Below are 18913 nucleotides of genomic sequence, written 5' to 3'. Positions count from 1 at the left end.
AAATAATTAATTAATACAAAACAAGGAGAGTAGAAACTCACTTTCCCCCTTCATTCAGGAAAAGAAAGCAAGTGTTTCAGTGAGCTTAGAAGTCTTGTCCCCTGAGAACCAGTTTATTCCTGGCTGACCTTATGGATGGTGGGGATATCAAAAGACAGGACTATGCAGCACTTTAAAGACTAACAAGATGGTTTATTAGGTGATGAGCTTTCATGGGCCAGACCCACTTCCTCAGATCAAATTGTGGAAGAAAGGATATCAGTGATCCTTCTGGTAAAATGTTCCATTAGAGAAGGAATACTCCCTCTCTAATCAAACATCCTACCCATGCCAATGTCCCCTGATCTATAATTCTCAACATGCACTCTGATATTGGATGTTTAAAACTGGAGAGAAGGGTGCTGAGCTGTTTAGGGTAACTTTTTCTGCCTCTCTCAGTTCTAGCGATTTCAGGATTTGTCATCAGGCTGTAAATATGGCATTTTTCCTAGCACAAAATTTACTGGAAAAACAAAAGACCTGTGCCCAACCTACACCCCTATATTCACTGGAAGCCTTACTCTTCAAACTGACAAGGATCATCATTCTAGTCACTTCATTCACAAGGCAGATAGGATTTCTGTGGTTCAGACAATTACAAATGATGAATGTTCCAAAAAGCGACATGAGCTTAGGGGTGTTAATAATAGGCTGTATACTAAATCCATGAATCATAGAAATTAGCAGAGATCTATTAGGTAATGTCATCCAACCCTCCAGCCAATAAATGATTGCTTCCTATATATTCTCCATGGCTTTGTCCAGTTTAGTTTTAAATGGGGTTTCCATCATTTCTCTTCCTAGACTGTTCCACTAGACATGAATGTTAGGTGGTTTTTCCTGATATTCAGCCTAAATTCTCTTCTACTCTGTTTCAGCCCATTACTCTTACTCACTTTTATTTTTGGCTGTGAAAAGTGGATATATTTCCAGTTAGGAAAATCTTGAATCTCTTGAGTAAATGAGAAAGCTGTTGAGTGTTTGAATACCAAGGAAACAAAATGTAACTTCAGTGGACACGCAATTCATGTTGCTTTCTATGTTTAGAGTCAGTGAGGGTGCATGTACACATCACTGTCACTCAAAATAAGATATGCAATTTGAGCTACGCAAATTGCATATCTTATTTTGATGCTATTTCAAAATAGCTTATTTCATCATTTGGCGCTGTCTACACAGCACCAAATTTTGAAATAAAGCGCTATTCCAAAATGTCCCTTACTCCTCGTAGAATGAGTATTTACAGGGATTTCGGAATAATGAGCCCGAAATAACGATCTTGCTGTGAAGATGAGAGATAGCTATTTTGGGATACTCCAGTATCCGGAAATAGTGTTGCAATGTAGATGTACCTTGAGTGATAACTAGAGAAAAAAAATTGCATATAAAAAAATAGAAGGCAATAAACAGAATTGAAGTGGTAAACTGAGTGCAGAGAGAGTGCTGGTTATACTAACTGGACTATATCTTTCTCCCACAGACGATGAAGCCCACAGTCCAAAGGAGACGCTCGACCCCTTCTGCCATTAGTAAAGCTCTCAGCAAGTCCAAATCCCTTTCCAGGTAAGGAAACATCTCTTCAATATCCCCATGCATCTTTAAGCCCCCCTATTACAAATAAAAAAAAATAAAATAAATTTTCTAATACATGTCTTAGTTCAGCTGCCAATACCAACGGCCATTCGTGTCTGGACAGACCTCCCATCTGAAAGGGTTCCAGTTTCTTTTTTGGAACACATTTTAATAATGTGATGCAGAAAACATGTAGTGCCAGACTGTGATCTCACTTGTGCAGATGTCAATCCGGAGAGTAACTCAATTGCCCTCAGTGGAATCACTCAGGATTTACACTGGTGTAAGTCAGGTCAGGATCTAGGCTTTACTGTATGGAAAAGCAGCCAACATTAAGGTGAAGTTTGTATGCCAGCAGCCAAGCCACATATGATAAATATTTGGTTAGTCATAGCAGCCTGACTGTATTCTATCTGGAAGTCAAACAACAGATGGCCAATGATGCCCTTAAAAGAAATCAGGAATTTTTACTTTTTCAGTTTTTCTTTTAAAAAACCAAGAAAGAACAGAAATTCCAATCCTCCGTTTCACTTTCTCACCTGGTTCTACATGAGACAAACCCTCTCTCGGGTTCTCTAATTCCACTTGGGCAATCAGTGAGTGCTTGTTTGCCTGATGGATTCATTGCTGTTTAGTCTGCCCTTTAACCAGCTGAAACAATGATGCTCTAAGAAACTAAGTTACTGATGTAATGGAAAGGTGAGAGAGAAGCAAAATTTGGAAATACAAGCTACCCAGAGCAGATCTTCACTTGAAGGACTCCTCTGTCTTTGGTTATTGGTGCCAGTGATGTGCTGCTATCCTGAAAACAGCATTGGCAAGTGTCAAAGCAGATTCTCTTTGCATAGAGATGCTCTAAAGGGCAGGGCTTGCTCTTGCTGAAGTCAGTTTAGATCAGGGTCAGGGCCCATACAGGACTTTCACTACAAACACAGGCAACAGTTCATGTCTGGAAAGTCTTGGTCAAACCCAGACTCAGACTGTTGCCTGTGATTGTGGTGACTTTCCAGACTCAAACTTGGTCAAAATGGCATCCAGATGAGAGGAACACAGAAACAATCATTCAAATCATCCAAGAGGGGAGTATGGACAGCAACACCAAAGATGAAAGCTTTGGAAGTGAATGCAGGGGGGAAATGAGTTATCCTCAGAGCAGGTGCAGTGAGGGGAAAGGCAGCAAGAGCTTCTGTACTATCCCACCAATGTGCCTCCATGCCCAGCCCATGCTAGAGGCAAGATGGAAATTCAGTGTTAGTGACCCATTCTTGCCTTGCTTTCTTGCCCGCTGCGTCTACCAACATGATGGTTGGTCTAGAGCTCTGGATACATTTCCATTAAGAACCGGACAGAGTCTTCTAGATTAATTTCATACAAGTCACTTTTGAGATGGTAACAACTGATTGGTAACTGGTGACATCACGTGAAAAGCTCCCTTTCCCATTTATGTGCTCCGGAGCCATCCTGTGCCCTATTGAATTTAGTTTCTTCAGATATAAAGCACCAAGACTTCCACTGTTTATAGTCAAGTATGAACACACTGACCTTCCAACTGTTTTGCTGAGGAGTAGCCAAGCCTCACAACACTCTGATGGAAGAATAACCATCTTAGCGTTTAAGTCGTTTCTCCCCACCCTGCACAGTGTAACAATTAGACAACAGATAAAGGAGTGTCATGCTCTTTCTCTGTTTGGTTCTGATAAAACATCCTCATAAATAACATCGCTGCAGTGATTTGTTTAGTTATAACATAAATATTTGTTTAAAAGATAAAAACTCAAGTGATTTATATTTTGCACTAAGCAACCTTTTCCAAGAGCAGCAGTTTCCTTTCACACTGTATTTAACTGCTTGGGAGTAAGTCCGGCTTTTGTGAAATGTTCAGACAGAAGCCAATGTTTTAGGGTGGTTTAAAATAAATGGCAGAATTCACGTCATCTGTGTCCCCTGCCCAAGTAATGTCTCAGAAATGCGTTTACTTCTCTCCCTCAAATATCTCCCCTCCCCCCAAGATCACACTGGTTCAAAAAAACAGAACCAAATTCTTGACTTTATTTGGCTGGAGAACATCTTTGCAAGGGAGGGAAGCTCTAAACATTTCTCAGGGTGTATTGCCTCAGAGGCAGCTGGTACAATGCCATCTTTACTTGGGCCACCAGAGCACTGGTGATTTTTTTTATTTATTTATTTTTTTTGCTACTTGTCTGTTCTGTTTACCAAACCTTGTAACTTCTCCAGCATTAAGAAACCATGGCTGAGGTCACTTGCTGTTCCTGTCTCCAGTGCTCCACTGACCCACAGGCAACACTTTCATGGGCATGCCTTAAAGTGAACTTATCTTTCACTTGTAGAGGCAACAGGCTTATAAACCAAGAATGTGCTTGTTTGTGAGCAGGAGTGCCAGGCTCGGGCAAGGCAGAGTCTCTGACTTGCAAGATTACAAGTGTTTGGGGACTTTAGGGGAGATTTTCGAAAGCAGTGAGTGTTGGCTTAACCTCAGCCTGTTTCCACTAGAGCCAGTGAGTGGCTTTACTCTTTATTGCTGGCAGTAGAGTTAGGCCAATAACTTAATAGGGCCAATCTGAGTAGGCATTTCTCAACAGAGTAAAAGTGGTAGAGTCTGTCCTGTTTTGCCCATCTCCCTGAAAACTGCTGTATATGTATATACTGTATCCTTTATATTTGCAGCCATTTCTATGGGACTAATAAATCCAACTAAAATTGATTGTACGCTCACACCACCAACGGTGTTTTGAGTCAGTCTGGACAGAACATCTGTGTGACTTTATACTAGTAAAGTCAGCAGCAGAGAATGAAGATCTGTCCCACCTCATTGTGCCATTGCTGCATTTAAATGTTAATAGAGGAGAGAGCCTATGAATTCATATTTGAGAACAGGAGAGGGAGTTTTGCGATGGGAAGGGAAAAGAATAATAAGACGGTGAAGTTATTACTTTTTGCCAGTTTGCAGAGTAAAGAATCAAGTTTAATCCCAGCAACTGCTTTCTGAATGCAATAGAGATATAGTAGCCATAGTTTCTTAGGCAAACTATTGCATCCAAATCAGCCTAAAGTAGCAACAAAAATAGTTGGATTACTATAGAAATAATACCTAGCTTTTATATAATGCTTTCAATCAGTAGATTTCAAAGTTTATAAAATTATAGCCAGATTCCTGAATAAGATGGGTGGAACTAGGCTAGTATACAAAGTAAATATTCATCAAGCTGTGGTCCATACACGGACAAGCAATTTGGTATGGATGGAACTACCATTGATAAAAACAGAACTGATCCAACAACATTGCAAATTTGCCTGCACTCCCTTCTGATAAGTGACCTCATGCGTGGATCTCAGCTCCCTTTCCACTTATAGGATCACAATGTGAGGTCTTTTCTCAGATAATAATATTCATGCCTGAGTAGAAAACCTCAGGATTTCCTCCACGTTCAGTATATAATATACAGATAGCTTGCATTAAGCTGAGTCTGAGCCTGTGTGAGAGGAAACAACCTAGCCACCTGTCTATTTGGCTTATTAATGAAGTCTGTAAGAGTTCCAGTGATTACACAATTCATGTGATGATTTTTTCCAGGGAAATTACTCTTTCCTCATCGCATCCAGAAAATGGGCTACCAACTGGGATCTTCAGTAGCCCAAATTCAGGTTTCCTCTTGGATGAGAGGGTACAACTTACCATGGGACTGCAGACCCAGGAGAGACACTTGTTCCTCTTCAGTGACACGCTGATTATTGCCAAATCCAAGTAAGAGAATGCATTGTAGCTACACAGCTACAGGGTTATGTCTACACACCTACTAGTGGTGTAAGCCAAGATCAAGGGCATGTGTGGATCAGGGTACCAGCGCAGACACATTTTTAAAGGGGCTTCTAACACTTTGCAACTTCCCCATTCTGCCCATAGAAATGTATTGGTCATGCTTGGGAATGTCTATCGTTAATTTATCACTGAGTTTTCATAAAGCAGCATGATCTGAACTAAGTAAGTTTGCCCTTTGCTTCATGAGACGCCTTGAAAAAGTGACATGGCATTCTGCCAGTGCTGAGGAAATAGAGTGAAAGAGGATCCATGCAGAAGACAGAAAATGAACTCACCTTTTGGCTAGTTCTCTTCAGTTCCTACTTAACAGATAGGTAAATAGCTTAGTTGATCTCAACGATGCATACTTGTTTGTGGGTAGTAATTTGTCTGAATCATGAACCTACCAGGGTATGGCACATAGTTTGGTAAGATGGAAGGAGACGCAAAACTGGAATACTTGAGATGTCATTTCATATGCATCAATAGAGACAGACTAGGAAGTCTATACGTGTACTATGCCTCTCTCTAGCCAGCCTCATTAGCCTAAGCAATCACTGGTTTGAATTCCAGGTCTTCCTCCAGCTTGAAGCTGAAGAAGCAGGTGCGCCTGAGTGAAGTCTGGACTGGTTCCTGTCTCAACGAAGTGTCAGAGAAAAAGACGAGCCCAGAAAATTCATTTGTCATAGGCTGGCCTACCACCAACTATGTTGTCTCCTTCAGGTATCACAGCAGAGTAACAAACCCATTCAATTGTAGTCACATTGCTGTCACTATGCTGCATGTTTAGAACTAAATGATGACAGAGAGGCTAGAACTCTGAGCCCCGTTCCAAAAATACAGACCCTCCTCAAGCAAGCAAAAGAATTCTGTTAACTATTGGCAACACAGGGAGAGTGAAGAAGGATAGTTCAGGCCCTGGTTCTGCCATAGGTTTCAACTGCGACGTAAAGGAAGTGATTTGGGGTTTGGGTGCATAGCCCTTAGCAATGAGTCTCCATCTCAGCCTGGGCCAACAGATTTGGGTTAGCGCTCGAAAGCAGCAGTGTAGACAGTGCTGTGAAGTGGTGTCCCAGGCTGAAGCTCAGACTCTGAAGCTTAGGAGGGGCAAGGCGAGTTTCAGAGCTTGGCCCCAGCTGCAACTTCAAAGCCCTGTCTACACATCAGTTTTGGAGTGATAGCACGGGTCCCGCTACCCACGTCTGTCATCTCGTGCTGGGAGGCACACTGCCACAGGCTGCGACATGGCTCTAGATTCTCTGGGCCTTGGGTTCTCCTAAAGGTGCTTCACAGGGATGTTGTGAGGGAAAATGCACTGAAGACTGCAAATTGCTCCAATACATGGTAATGGTGGTTGGGTGAGTACCTTAGATCAAGTAGGGTTTTGGCACACAACTGAGTGACTCTGATTCCACTCAAGATAGGCCACTGCTGCATATGCATACTAACCAGTGTCAGTGCAGATTTCTGGGCCCTCAACAGTGCAATGAATTCTTCCCCTGTCCCTCCTCCTCCCTCAAGAGTTCTTTCAACCAACACTTATTTTACTGGTGCATTAAAAACATCCAATCCATTCTCAAATAAAACGTTCAAGGGGTAAGTACTCATAGAGCAAATATTCATATATTAAGATCATCTTGACTAACCTGACAGCATATGAAAACAGGGCACATATGGAGTTTTCTGAAAATAATTTAGTTGTTCAGAGAGAATGGCCTTTTCATCTTTGGGCATGCCCCTTCGGGCTCATTTTCTGTCCAAACTCTGTGTGTGTGTTTGTGTGTTATATATTATATATATCCACACTGGGCAAAATATGGGAAGCTACAATGCAAACTTCCTTCACACATTTTTATTCATCAGTGTGTCCCAATCATACAGGCATAGCAGAGTATTTCTGTCTCTATGGACCATTTAATCCAGGGTCTTTTGGCTCATAGCAAACAAGTGCTAGTCAGTGCTAACAATGCTGCTGATGTTTGTGCTTTGGAAACTGGCTTGATAGTGAAGGAACTAGGATCCACCATCTCATTTCACACTTGCTATTCCATCCAGCTCCGTAACTGGGTATTTTTGTGCCTGGGGCAAAATATTAATTATGTGCCCCCTCTCCTTAGGTTAGCACGCAGCACGCTTTTTACTCTTGCAGCTTATTATTTTTACTTATTGTGACTTTGCGTCCCTGCTTATAATGCACCTGAGGCGAGCGCCCCGCTTGCCTCTCCTTGTTATAGCCCTGATTCCATCCCCTCTGAACAGTGTGGATGCTGCTTTGCACTTTATTATGCCCTGTGCATTCCATTGCTGCACTGTGTTTGCAGGTGTCTTGTTCCCTGGATAGCTTTTTTTTTTTTAATTTAAAACATAGCAATGAGACATTAGTGAGTGACAGTGCCACTGAAGGCTTCTAGGAATTGGAAGCATAGGAAAGGAAATGGTAGTAGAAACAAAATATCAATTAAAGTTCATTAAAAAAATAAAGAAACACATCACTTGTTAACTCTGTCACAGAAAGATATTTGTTCCTTATCTGAACACCCCTCACGTTGGCCAGGAAATCTAGTTCAGCTAGGCTGCTCTTGGGGTTTTATTATTATTTCTTTTTGTTAAAATAGAACAGAACCAGGAAAGGACTGCACTTTTGTTCTAGGGCTTCCAGGAAGGAACTGAGATTAATGACTAAATATAAGCTAAGCCTGGTAGAGCCTCCAAACTCGATTAGTCATTTAGCCATTATTTAATACTTTGCCTCCTTTTTTCCTTCTCAGCTCATCTGAAGAGAAAGAGCGATGGCTTTCAACATTACTGTGGTAAGAGATGCATCCTTCTCCTCTTGCTGTGCTGTCATTTCATAAACCTTTATAAACAGATGTGGGGGGAGAGTTTAGATGCTAGAGCCCCAACTCCCATTGCTTTTCATTGGGTTCCTCATTGCTAGTTCGAATACTTTGATGAAAGCAGAGAGGTTTTTAAAAGCCCAGGACAAATTCCACTAAATAGAAGCTAACGTCTTTGGGAAATGTTCTTTCTTTCTCACAGGATTTTGTTTCACTGCAATGAAAATGGCCACAATAATAATGATGCTTCAGATGGGGTCTGCATTGATATTTCATGACTGTCATTTGGAGGTTGAAATCATTTTTTGCAAAGACAGTGTTTAATATGTTGTTTCCAGTAACTCCTAGGTTCATGGAGGTTACAGAGAGGGCCCCTCCTCTAAACTGGGGAGAACACAGATGATCTGAAATACAATGTTAGAATGAGTTATAAGCAGGTTCACCTGGGCCAAAATCATGAACACCTGGGATTTCCCTTGCTGGCAGCCTTTGCTTTCATGTGATTTGTGAAAGATAAAGGGGTGTGTAAGAGAACCTGAGTCACAATGTGAGCTTCAGCTTGGCCTTTAGCTATTAAATGAGATTCATAGGGGGCAGGTGACAAAAGGGGTGACCAAGTGAGGGTATGAAAAATTACAGCAAGATTATAGGACTAACAAGAGGAAATTCATGGGGCAATCTGCCCAACATCTTTCCGTATTTTCCGGCGTATAAGGCGACTGGGCGTATAAGACGACCCCCTAATTTATTAGTTAAAAGATAGGTTTTCGTCTTATACTCGCCCCCCCTTAAGAGGCCAACCGGCAGCGCCCCAGCGCCCCTCCACCTCCCCAGCTTTGCTCCCGGTGTCCCTGGTCTGCTGGAGACGGTCCCCAGCAGACCAGGGGCACCGGGAGCAAAGCCGAAGTGGCGGCGGGGTGCCGTGCTTCTGAGGCTTTGCTCTGGCAAAGCCTCAGAGGCGTGGGACCCCGCCGCTGCTGCGGCTTTGCTCCCGGTGCCTCTGGTCTTTGCAAAGCCTCGGGGGAAGCTGGCAGCGGGGCAGCCCAGGCGCGCCAGAGCCCCTCCGCGGCTTTGCTCCGCGTCTTCCTGGTCTGCAGACCAGGGAGACGTGGAGCAGCTTTTCTCGCCCCGGAGTACAGGGGCGGCGGGACCGCGAGGTCCCGCAGTCCGTGTCCTCTGGGGCGAGAAAAGCCCCGTTCGTACCTGCAAGTCGGGGACTGCCTGTATACCCGGCGTATAAGATGACCCCCGATTTTTGGGGGATGTTTTTTAGCATAAAAAGTCGTCTTATACGCCGGAATATACGGTAGATGTCTATACACAAATGCAAGGAATATGGGGAATAAACAGAAAGTGCTAGGAGGGTTAGCACATAAAATAAATTATTACTTCACTAGCATCACAAAGACTTGGCAAGATAAATCTCATGATTGGAATATTGGTATAGAGGAATATAGCTTGTATAGCTAGGACAGGCAGGGAAAAAAGGGAAGAGGTATACCAATATACATCCAGAATATGTATACTTATTCAGACATCTAGAAAGACATGAGAGACAGACTAGTCAAAAGTGTCTGGATAAAGATTAAAAAGGGAAAAACAGAGTGATATCATGGTAGGAGTCTACTATAAATCACCAAATAAGGAAGAGATTAATGAGTTATTTATAGAAGAAATAACATAAACATCCAAAACACATGATCTGGTACTAACGGGACACATCTGTTGGAAAAGTCATATGGTAAAACATAAAATTTCTAATAAATGCAGTGGGACAGTCTTTTGTTTCAGAAAGGGTCCAAAATAATTTGAAGGCCAGCCTTTTTAGAATTAATTCATTATACATTCCATGATTCAAAAGAAAGAAGTGAGAGCATCACAATAAGGACATCTGTATTTAAAAATAGGAGAACTGATATAAGGTCCCATGGGAAGAAAAGCTAATGTATTGAGAGTTCAGGAGAAGTGGCAGGTTTTCAAGGAGACCATATTAAATGCATAACCACCAACTAACTATTCCAGTGTGAAAAATGAAGCATAGTAAGAGGTCTATCAGAAGGTGACTTGAAAATTGAAAATGAATCCTACAAAAAGTGGAAACATGGACAAATTGCTGATGAAGCATACAAAAAAATACCACGAGCATATAGGGACAAAATCAGAAAAATTAAGGCACAGAATTAATTACACCTAGCAAGAGACGTAACAGACAATAAGAAGGGGTTATTTAAATACATTAGGAACACAAGAAAAACAAAGGAAAATATAGGTCCTCTACTTAAAAGGGAATAAGTGCTAATAACTGACATCAACAAGGCAGAGATGTTTAATGCCTATTTTGCTTTAGACTTCACTAAAAAAAATGTAATAGTGACCAAGTACTCAACATAATTCATATGATAAACAAGAGGGAAGCAAAACAAGCCAAAATATGGAAAGAATATTTAGACATATGTTAAGAATATTTAGAAATATTCCAGCTGGCAGGCCTGATGGAATTCATACTACAGTTCTTAGGGAATGAGCTGACACCATCTTGGAGTCATTAGCAATTATCTTCAAGAACCTATGGAGGATGTGTGAGGTCTCAGACAACTGGAGAAATGCACACATAGTATCTATCTTCAAAAAAGGGAACAAAGAGGACCCAAGGAATTATAGACCAGCCACTTAACTTTCGTTGGAACAAAGAAAACAGTCAGTTTGTAAACACGTAAGGGACAAGGAGGTTATAATAGCCAGCAAGGATTTGTGAAGAAGAAATTATGCCAAAACACCCCAATTTCTTTCTTTGACAGGGTAACTGACCCAGGGGTTGTGGAGGAGCAGTGGACGATATATCTTGATGTTACTCAGGCTTTGACACAGTCTCACATGGCATTCTTAAACGCAAACTAGGAAAATAAGTGGCGCACAACTGGTTGAAAGCCTAGATTCAAAGAGTAGTTAACAACTGGGAGGATGTGTCAAAAGGGGTCCTGCAGGGAATCAGTCCTGGTATTAATCAGTATTTTCATTAATGGAGTGAAGATGATGCTTATAAAATTTGCAGATGACACCAAGCTGGGAAGCGTTGAAAGCACTTTGGAGGGCAGGTTTAGCACTAAAGACAATCTTGATAAATAGGAGAGTTGGTCTGAAATCAAGAAGTTCTTTACTAGACGAGAGCAAGGTACTTCACTTAGGAAGGAAAAATCACAAGATAAACTTCAAAATGGGAAATAACTGGCTAGGTAATAATAAAAGGAATCTGGGATGACCGTAGATCAAACTGAATATGAGTCAACAATGTGACGCAGCTGTGGAAAAGGCTAATATTGTTCTGGGGCATATTGGCAATAATGTTGTATGTAAGACACAAGATAATTGTCCCACTCTAGTTGGCACTGCTGAGCCCTCAAGCAGCCGTACTGGGTTCAGTTCTGGGCACCACATCTTAGAAATGGTGCGGACAAACCAAAGCGAGTCCGGAGAAATGCAACAAGAAAGGGCAAAAAACTGGTCATGTTTGTTCTTGCGAACAAATGACCGTTATCAAGAAGACAGTAATCAAATGTTTTCCTTGCCCACTGACAGTAGAACAAGAGGTAATGGGCTTAATCTATGGCAAGGGAGCTTAAGGTTAGATATTAGGAAAATCTTTTGAACCAGAAAGTTATTCTAGCTCTGGCATATGCTTCCAAGGGAAGTTGTGGTGTCCCCATCACCAGACAGACACGTGTCAGGGATGGTCTAGCTTTACTTGGTCTTATCTCAGCACAGAAGGTGGGACTTGTTGACTGTTCAAGATTCCGTCCAGCCCATCACTTCTATGAATCCATGATTACATAGCAAAAGGCCCATAAACACAGATAGGGGAGTGAATGGGTGGGTAAAATGGGTCTTCCAGGATTGAACAGATCTTCTAAATCAATTTGTCTCAGCACAAGAGGCCTTGTTTCCTCTCAATTCCTTGCTCATAGGCACTGACTTTCCAAGCAGAAGGCTGGGATCGCCTCTCCAGTAGCATGGGCACCACTGCTGCATCTATTGACAGCAGAGTTTAGCCCAGATAGTCCAATCTCCCCAACTGACCTGGGGCCAGTTGATACTCTCAGATCACCTCTCCTCTCCAAACAATTCCACAGTGCATTCTGATTTTTGTCATTGCCAATCCTTGCTCTATGAGGTTAGCATCCATCAGGGTCTCCTGTTTTTGGGACTAATCAACACCTCCAACTTGAAGAGATCACTTTTTTGATAGTTGCCTCCTTGGCTGTTAAGCTGCATTTGTGTTCTCAGACTCTGTTATGATGTGATTGTTTCTGTTTCTTCTCCCCCTTGATTTTCAGGCAAATCAATGAGATGAAACAGAATGAATATCCGAAAAACATAACAGTCCAAATCTTCATTCTGGATGCTGACAGCTGTACTTCTGTGAGTAAAACTGAGAACCCACTCATCAGACCAACACAACATGGAGATCTGGGGGCTCGGGGAGGCTGTTATGTTGCTAATGTATCCAGCATTCTTTCTTGAAACTTACTTGAGCGGTTGATGAAAGAGGACTCAAAATCTATCCTCTGGGAGCTTCCCTTGGCAGCCCCTCTCAGAGACCTGTCAATCCAGGAAATTAGGAGGTTTTATTTTAGGCATAACCAGCCTTGTGAAAAAAACTAGTTCTGGAGATTATTTTTAGCCACCTGCTTTAATTTCTTTTCCTGGTGTTGCCCCTCATCACGAGTGATGACTTTTGCTTTAGTGGCTACTACTAGAGCAATGCCCCATAATACTTGCTATTGGTGCAACAGATTATTTTGTGCTTGGTAGATTCATTGGTAGCATCTCAGTTTATCTATGATAGCATATTCTTGCCTTTTCACATTCCTGTCACTAAGTTCTCAGCCTCGTGCCTGGTTCACCTTCCATTAAAAAAGGACTAATGTCACAGTGCTTGGGTTCTGCAACTGTGTTTCACTCCTGTGCTAAAAGTGCAACTATCAGTCTGGGGCTATGTCTAGACTGCAGAGTTTTTCTGGGATACCGCTAAAGCTCTGCCATGTCCAGGGAACACGTCCACTTTTATGGAACAGTTTCCAAAAAAATGGGTGCGTTCTTTCGGCATCCATGAATTCCTCTCAGTGAGAGGAATAAGGGATGTTCCAGAAGAATTTGCATATCTTTCTCCAATAAAACTCGGCAGACTAGACGTAGTCTGGGTTCCATCTCTGGTACATGATGTTAGAGTCCCACTGAGATTCTGTATTTTACATTTCTGTTGTGTTACCTTGGTGCACTCTGGGAGAAAAGTGATTGAAAAAAGGTGATGAGCACTTCTGTTCCATTGTAATATCATTGTGCTTAGGAATGATCCTGCTGTGCTCCCAGGTTTGTTCAACTCTTCCACAGCCATTGAAATAGAGTGTGTTAATCAAGCTAACACATTAGTGGTAAAACCCTAACCTTCATGGTGTTACCATTGCTTCATGTTTGCAATGTCAGACACTGTCCTGCCTAAACAGGGGACCCGAAAATAGCATCTTGACTTGATTACAAGCCATGTGATGATGTTTCCAAACCTCAACCCTTGCGACTCCCAACCCCGTTAACTTTCTAAGTGTTCTTTGTCTTCCTTGCCTAGACCACTACAGTAAATGTGTCCACCACAGAAACAGCAGACAATGTGATCAAGAAGACAGCTAATCAGCTTGGACTTCCTGTAAGTATCCACTGCACATCCTGCTAGATCTATTGTTGGGAAGTTGGAAACTTCTGTTTTACAGTATAATACAGATACAGGAGATTCTGGTAAAAATGTATAATGACTGGCTATAACCATTAGAACACTAGTATTCTCCAAACTACAGTGAATATGTTTCTGCATATACAACGATTTATAAAAGCACACACCCATTTAATAGCTCGAATTCAGGGCCTGTGTGAATAGATGCAACACCATTGATTTGCAGAGGCTTATATCCACTTCAGCTATGTCTACACCACAGAGTTTTTCCAGGATACCTCCAGAAAAACTCTTCCACGTCCAGGGAACACGTCCGCTTTTTCGGAACATTTTCTGAAAAAGTGGACACGTTCTTTCGGAAGCCCTGTATTCCTCATTTTATGAGGAATAAGGGATCTTCCGAAAGAGGAGGTTTTTCTGACATTTGGCCCCCATGTAGATGGGCCAAATGTCAGAAAAGCCTCTTCCAAAAAAAGAATCGGAAAAAGGTATGCAGTTTGCAATTTGCGTACCTTTTTCCGACCCCCACCCCCACCCTGCAGTGTAGACATGGCCTTCTACTAGGTCAGATCTTGTCTCAGACTCCCCAGACAGACAATTTGTTCAGTAATTTCATAGGTCTATTAATAACTATCACACTATTGGAGAAGCAAAACAACATCCCAATAGATTAATGCCAAGCTTAGTTGTGCAAAACATTGACTATACAGGCAGTTCCCGGGTTACGTACAAGATAGGGACTGTAGGTTTGTTCTTAAGTTGAATCTGTATGTAAGTCGGAACTGGCGTCCAGATTCAGCTGCTGCTGAAACTGATCAGTTTCAACAGCAGCTGAATCTGGACGCCAGTTCTGACTTACATACAGATTCAACTTAAGAACCCCAGGCATCCCCAAGTCAGCTGCTGCTGAAACTGATCAGCGGCTGATTCCAGGAAGCCTGGGGCAGGGGCTTCCTGTAGTCAGCCACTGGTCAGTTTCAGCAGCGACTGACTTGGGGACGCCTGGGGCAGAGCAGCTGGGGTGCTGCTAGGTTGGTCCAGTAGCGACGCCGCAGACCAGGGGGACGGGGAGCAAAGCAGAGCAAAGCCGCGGAGCACGCGGGCAGCGGACAGCCCTGTCCGCTGCCCGCGTGTTCCGCCGCTTTGCTTCCTCTCCCTGGTCTGCTGGAGACCAGGGAGACGGGCCCCGTTCGTAACTGCGGATCCGACATAAGTCGAATCCGCGTAACTCGGGGACTGCCTGTACATTTATGTGAAACCTCATTGAAGACCCTCACTTATATTGTGTCATACATTAATGTGCAACTTTACATACTCACAGATAGGCATGTTCCTTGCCTTACAGTGCTTGCAACAGAAGGGAGACATTAATAGTTCATCCCTTTCTTCAACTTGCATAATGGGTGAACATAAAATCTAATGCAAGCATACTTGTACCTCATTAGACATGCCAAAGGGACACAAGAATATTTGTGTCAGTGGATAGCAAATATTTGTTACCTGATATGTCAGTCAAGGCAAAAAGTAGAAGCCTTCTGAACTTGAAGCTAGTGCTGAGTGTTGCACACACCTTTTTGTAGCCAGCAAATGCCACTGGTCCTGAGGGAACTTGGAATAGAGTGATGATGTCTGATCAATATTTCAGGAGACTGCCTGAATCTGAGCTTCCTAGGTGGATGTTGGGGAAAGCTTAGTTTGTTTTCATCCTTGTGATTACCTTTCTCTCCCTCTCCTGAACCTTTCACCTTCCGCTACTTGTCAAACAAACAGATTCTAAGAGCTTGTCACTCCTAACCATGCTGTTTGCCAGATATTTGCAGCTTTCATTTCCTGCTCCATTGTTAACTCTTTTAGTTGTTTTGTGTGCTATGTCCAGCTTCTCCAGTCGCCTCTCGCAGGGCTTGGCCCCCTTTTATAATTTTCCCTTCTCTTCTTCAATTCACAGGGTAGACCAAGTGACTACCACCTCTGGGTGATATCAGGAAAGGATGACCCTGCTTATCCCCTTATTGGTAAGAGCTCCTTCATTTTTCCTTTAGGTATGCCAGCACTGAGATGCTGATATAACATGATGGTGGTGGTGGACATTGGTTATGTGAGGTATCTCTGCCTCTGCAAAATCCATCTCAAACGGCATGCTAGCACTTTAAAGATCTGGTGTTGCATACCCAATCATTGTTAAGAAATCTTGTGTGCCCCTGGGAGCTAGCTTTTGGCATCTATCCCCCTCAGTTTGCTGTTCCACACACACAAAGGACTTGCCAGATTTGGCTCTATCAATCAAGGCTGAGAGCATCTCCCATTGGATCGTGAGTGCTTTCAGCTATTACTGGGAAGCAAATTACACCCTAACTCCTAAAGAATCACAAGGAGCTACATGCAACAACATTGCTTATCAATGGCTTCCAATCTTACAGAAGAAACATAATCCCAAAGGCAGGTCTTGGTAGATAGGCAAGTGAAGGAAGTGTGTTAAAACATATTTGCTGGTACCATTTAAGCCTGCTATCCAGAAAGCAAAGTATTAATCTTTTTGTTTGGTATTTATTTTTCAAAACATTGACACTCAGATTCAAAGAAATTGTTTTTCAGGAAAGAGGTCATAGCCTATTAAGTAGATGTTTCATTTCACGATGTTTTGTATGCTGCTTTCGTCTGAGTAACCACTCTAATCTGAAATGGATCTTGCAAGGAGACATTGGGGAAATGTCCTTTGCAAAATGTTTATTTGAAAAGTTTCCTTTTTTATTTTTTTATTTTTATTTTTTTACAATTTCTGTTTAGTTTATAATAACTTTGGGATGTTGGAAGGAAAATAAATGTGCATATTAGGGTTTCAGAGCCAGAGTACCATCAGAGTTCTATGTGAGAGGATACAGAAACACACCACCACCAAATAAAACATGGTATTCTGTCTTATTAATGCCAGACATTAATCTTAGAAAGTATCAAAGCTATAGTTTGCAAAAAAATATTTGTTTCATATTTGCATCATTGGCAAAAACAAGACAGTGAAGTAAGATTAAATGTACAATTAAAATTAGACAGGGTATTTACTTTGGCAAAGCATGTGTAACAAATCTTTCCAATCTTTCCCATAGCAATTCATAACAAATTCTATTATTGTGTATGACGCGCTGATAGAATCATATTTAGGGAAGGGCTATTTAGATAAAATAAGAATCAAACCCAACTGACACTTTTTCTGAATTTAAAAAAACTTTGGTTATTTTTTAAAGTTTTTTTTTTAATATAAATTCAGATGTTTACCATTTCCTTTCAGAAATCAGAATCACCAAAATACCAGGAGGTACACTGTCCTGGCACTTTTAACATGACCAGAGCTATGAAGTACTGATCTTTTTGAAAGAGACAAGCAGTTCTTGTGCTACTCTCATAAACACAATCTGAATTCTATATGTGATCGAGCAATGGGGAGGGATCAAAGAATAACTCTCTGTTGTTATACAATGCCTAGATCAAAGCTGCTCTCAAGCATCTAAACTGTGGGTTGTACATCTAAACAGAACTTTTTAAGCTCCAAGCATCACTCCTAATATTTTGACCAATACCCTGAGGGCTGAACTGATGATCAGCTACCTGGACTAAATCTTTTGAAGGTCAGCCATAACCTGTAATGGTTCAAGTGATATCCCAATGGACAAGTTTTGGTCTTAGATTCACAGTCAGCTTCCGGTAATATATTGGTCCCAGATTATTAGGGAGACAAGGTGGGTGAGGTGATATCTTTTATTGGACCAATTTCTAATAAACTTTCAAGCTACAGAGAGCTCTTCTTCATTTTCCAGACCTGAAGAAGAGCTTTGGATATGTTTGAAAGCTTGTCTCTCTCTCACTACCAGAATCTGGCCCAGAAAAAGATATTACCTCCCCCATCTTCTCTAAAATGTATTTTGTCATTTTAAAAGATATTTACTTTCCTACTGTTGTTGAAATTGAGATGTGGTTTGCTTTCTGGATTAATTCTCCTGTAAGGTTTGAACCCACTGGTTTGTTATTGTAGATATGCTCTTAAGAGCTTGTTGTCATAATAAGATTGTTATTGTAGGGTTGTGTATGAGCACTTAGCACAGGTTTGTGATTGTTGGTGTCTCTCACAAGTGCTGGCTGAACATGCTTATTTGTTGTGCTTATTAGTGCAGGGAAGCATCTGCTTGATTTTCATTGTTGGGTAGCGTGAACAGGATGTTAGGTTAGGCCAGTGTTTCTCAAAGTGGTTCACAAAACCACTCTCAGGGTATGTCTACACTGCCATCCTAGTTCGAACTAGGGAGGCTAATGTAGGCATTCGAAGTTGCAAATGAAGCCAGGGACTTAAATATCCCGGGCTTCGTTTGCATCTTGCCTGGCGCTGCCATTTTTAAATCCCCCTTAGTGCGGACTCCGTGCCCGCGGCTACATGCGGCCCGGAGTAGGTAGTTCGAATTAGGCTCTCTAATCCGAACTACCGGTACACCTCGTTCCACGAACTAGGGTGGCAGTGTAGACAGACCCTCAGAAACCTGCTAACTGGCTGCTCCAGTGTGTTTATTTACCAGCTCTACAGCCATGGAGCTTTGCAGCTCCCATTGGCTCCAGTTCACCGTTTGCAGCCAAGGGGAGCCACAGGAAGTGGCGTGGACCAGGCTGCTTCCCGCAGCTCCCTTTGGCTACAAATAGCAAACCGGAGCCAATGGGAGCAGTGAGGTTCCATGGCTGTGGAGCTGGTAAATAAGCACACCGGGGCAGCCAGTTAGCATATTTCTCAGAGTGGTTTTGCAGACTACTTTAAGAAACACTGGTCTAGGCGTATGTGCATGAGGTCATTCGTTGTGGAATACTTTGTGAGCTCAGGAATGCACACACTCGATTGCTATTGTAGGGTAGTATTGAGGGGCTCATACTGGTTTGTTACACAGAAGTGTG

General features: G+C 42.1%; 1 protein-coding gene across 1 annotated transcript in view; it reads left to right on the top strand.

Annotated features, from left to right (window-relative positions):
- Positions 1 to 18913, top strand: part of LOC102461852 (uncharacterized) — a 61750-nt gene that overhangs the window by 31073 nt on the left and 11764 nt on the right. Inside the window, exons 2-8 of the mRNA XM_006136139.5 lie at positions 1520 to 1602; positions 5204 to 5374; positions 6002 to 6151; positions 8197 to 8238; positions 12597 to 12681; positions 13886 to 13963; positions 15933 to 15999. Coding sequence (XP_006136201.3) covers positions 1520 to 1602; positions 5204 to 5374; positions 6002 to 6151; positions 8197 to 8238; positions 12597 to 12681; positions 13886 to 13963; positions 15933 to 15999 — 676 coding nt within the window. The remainder of the gene's footprint in view (positions 1 to 1519; positions 1603 to 5203; positions 5375 to 6001; positions 6152 to 8196; positions 8239 to 12596; positions 12682 to 13885; positions 13964 to 15932; positions 16000 to 18913) is intronic.

This window comes from Pelodiscus sinensis, chromosome 13, assembly GCF_052426305.1.
Source record: "Pelodiscus sinensis isolate ZL-2025 chromosome 13, ASM5242630v1, whole genome shotgun sequence".
NCBI lineage: Eukaryota > Metazoa > Chordata > Testudines > Trionychidae > Pelodiscus > Pelodiscus sinensis.
This window is presented reverse-complemented; position numbering and strand designations above follow the sequence as displayed.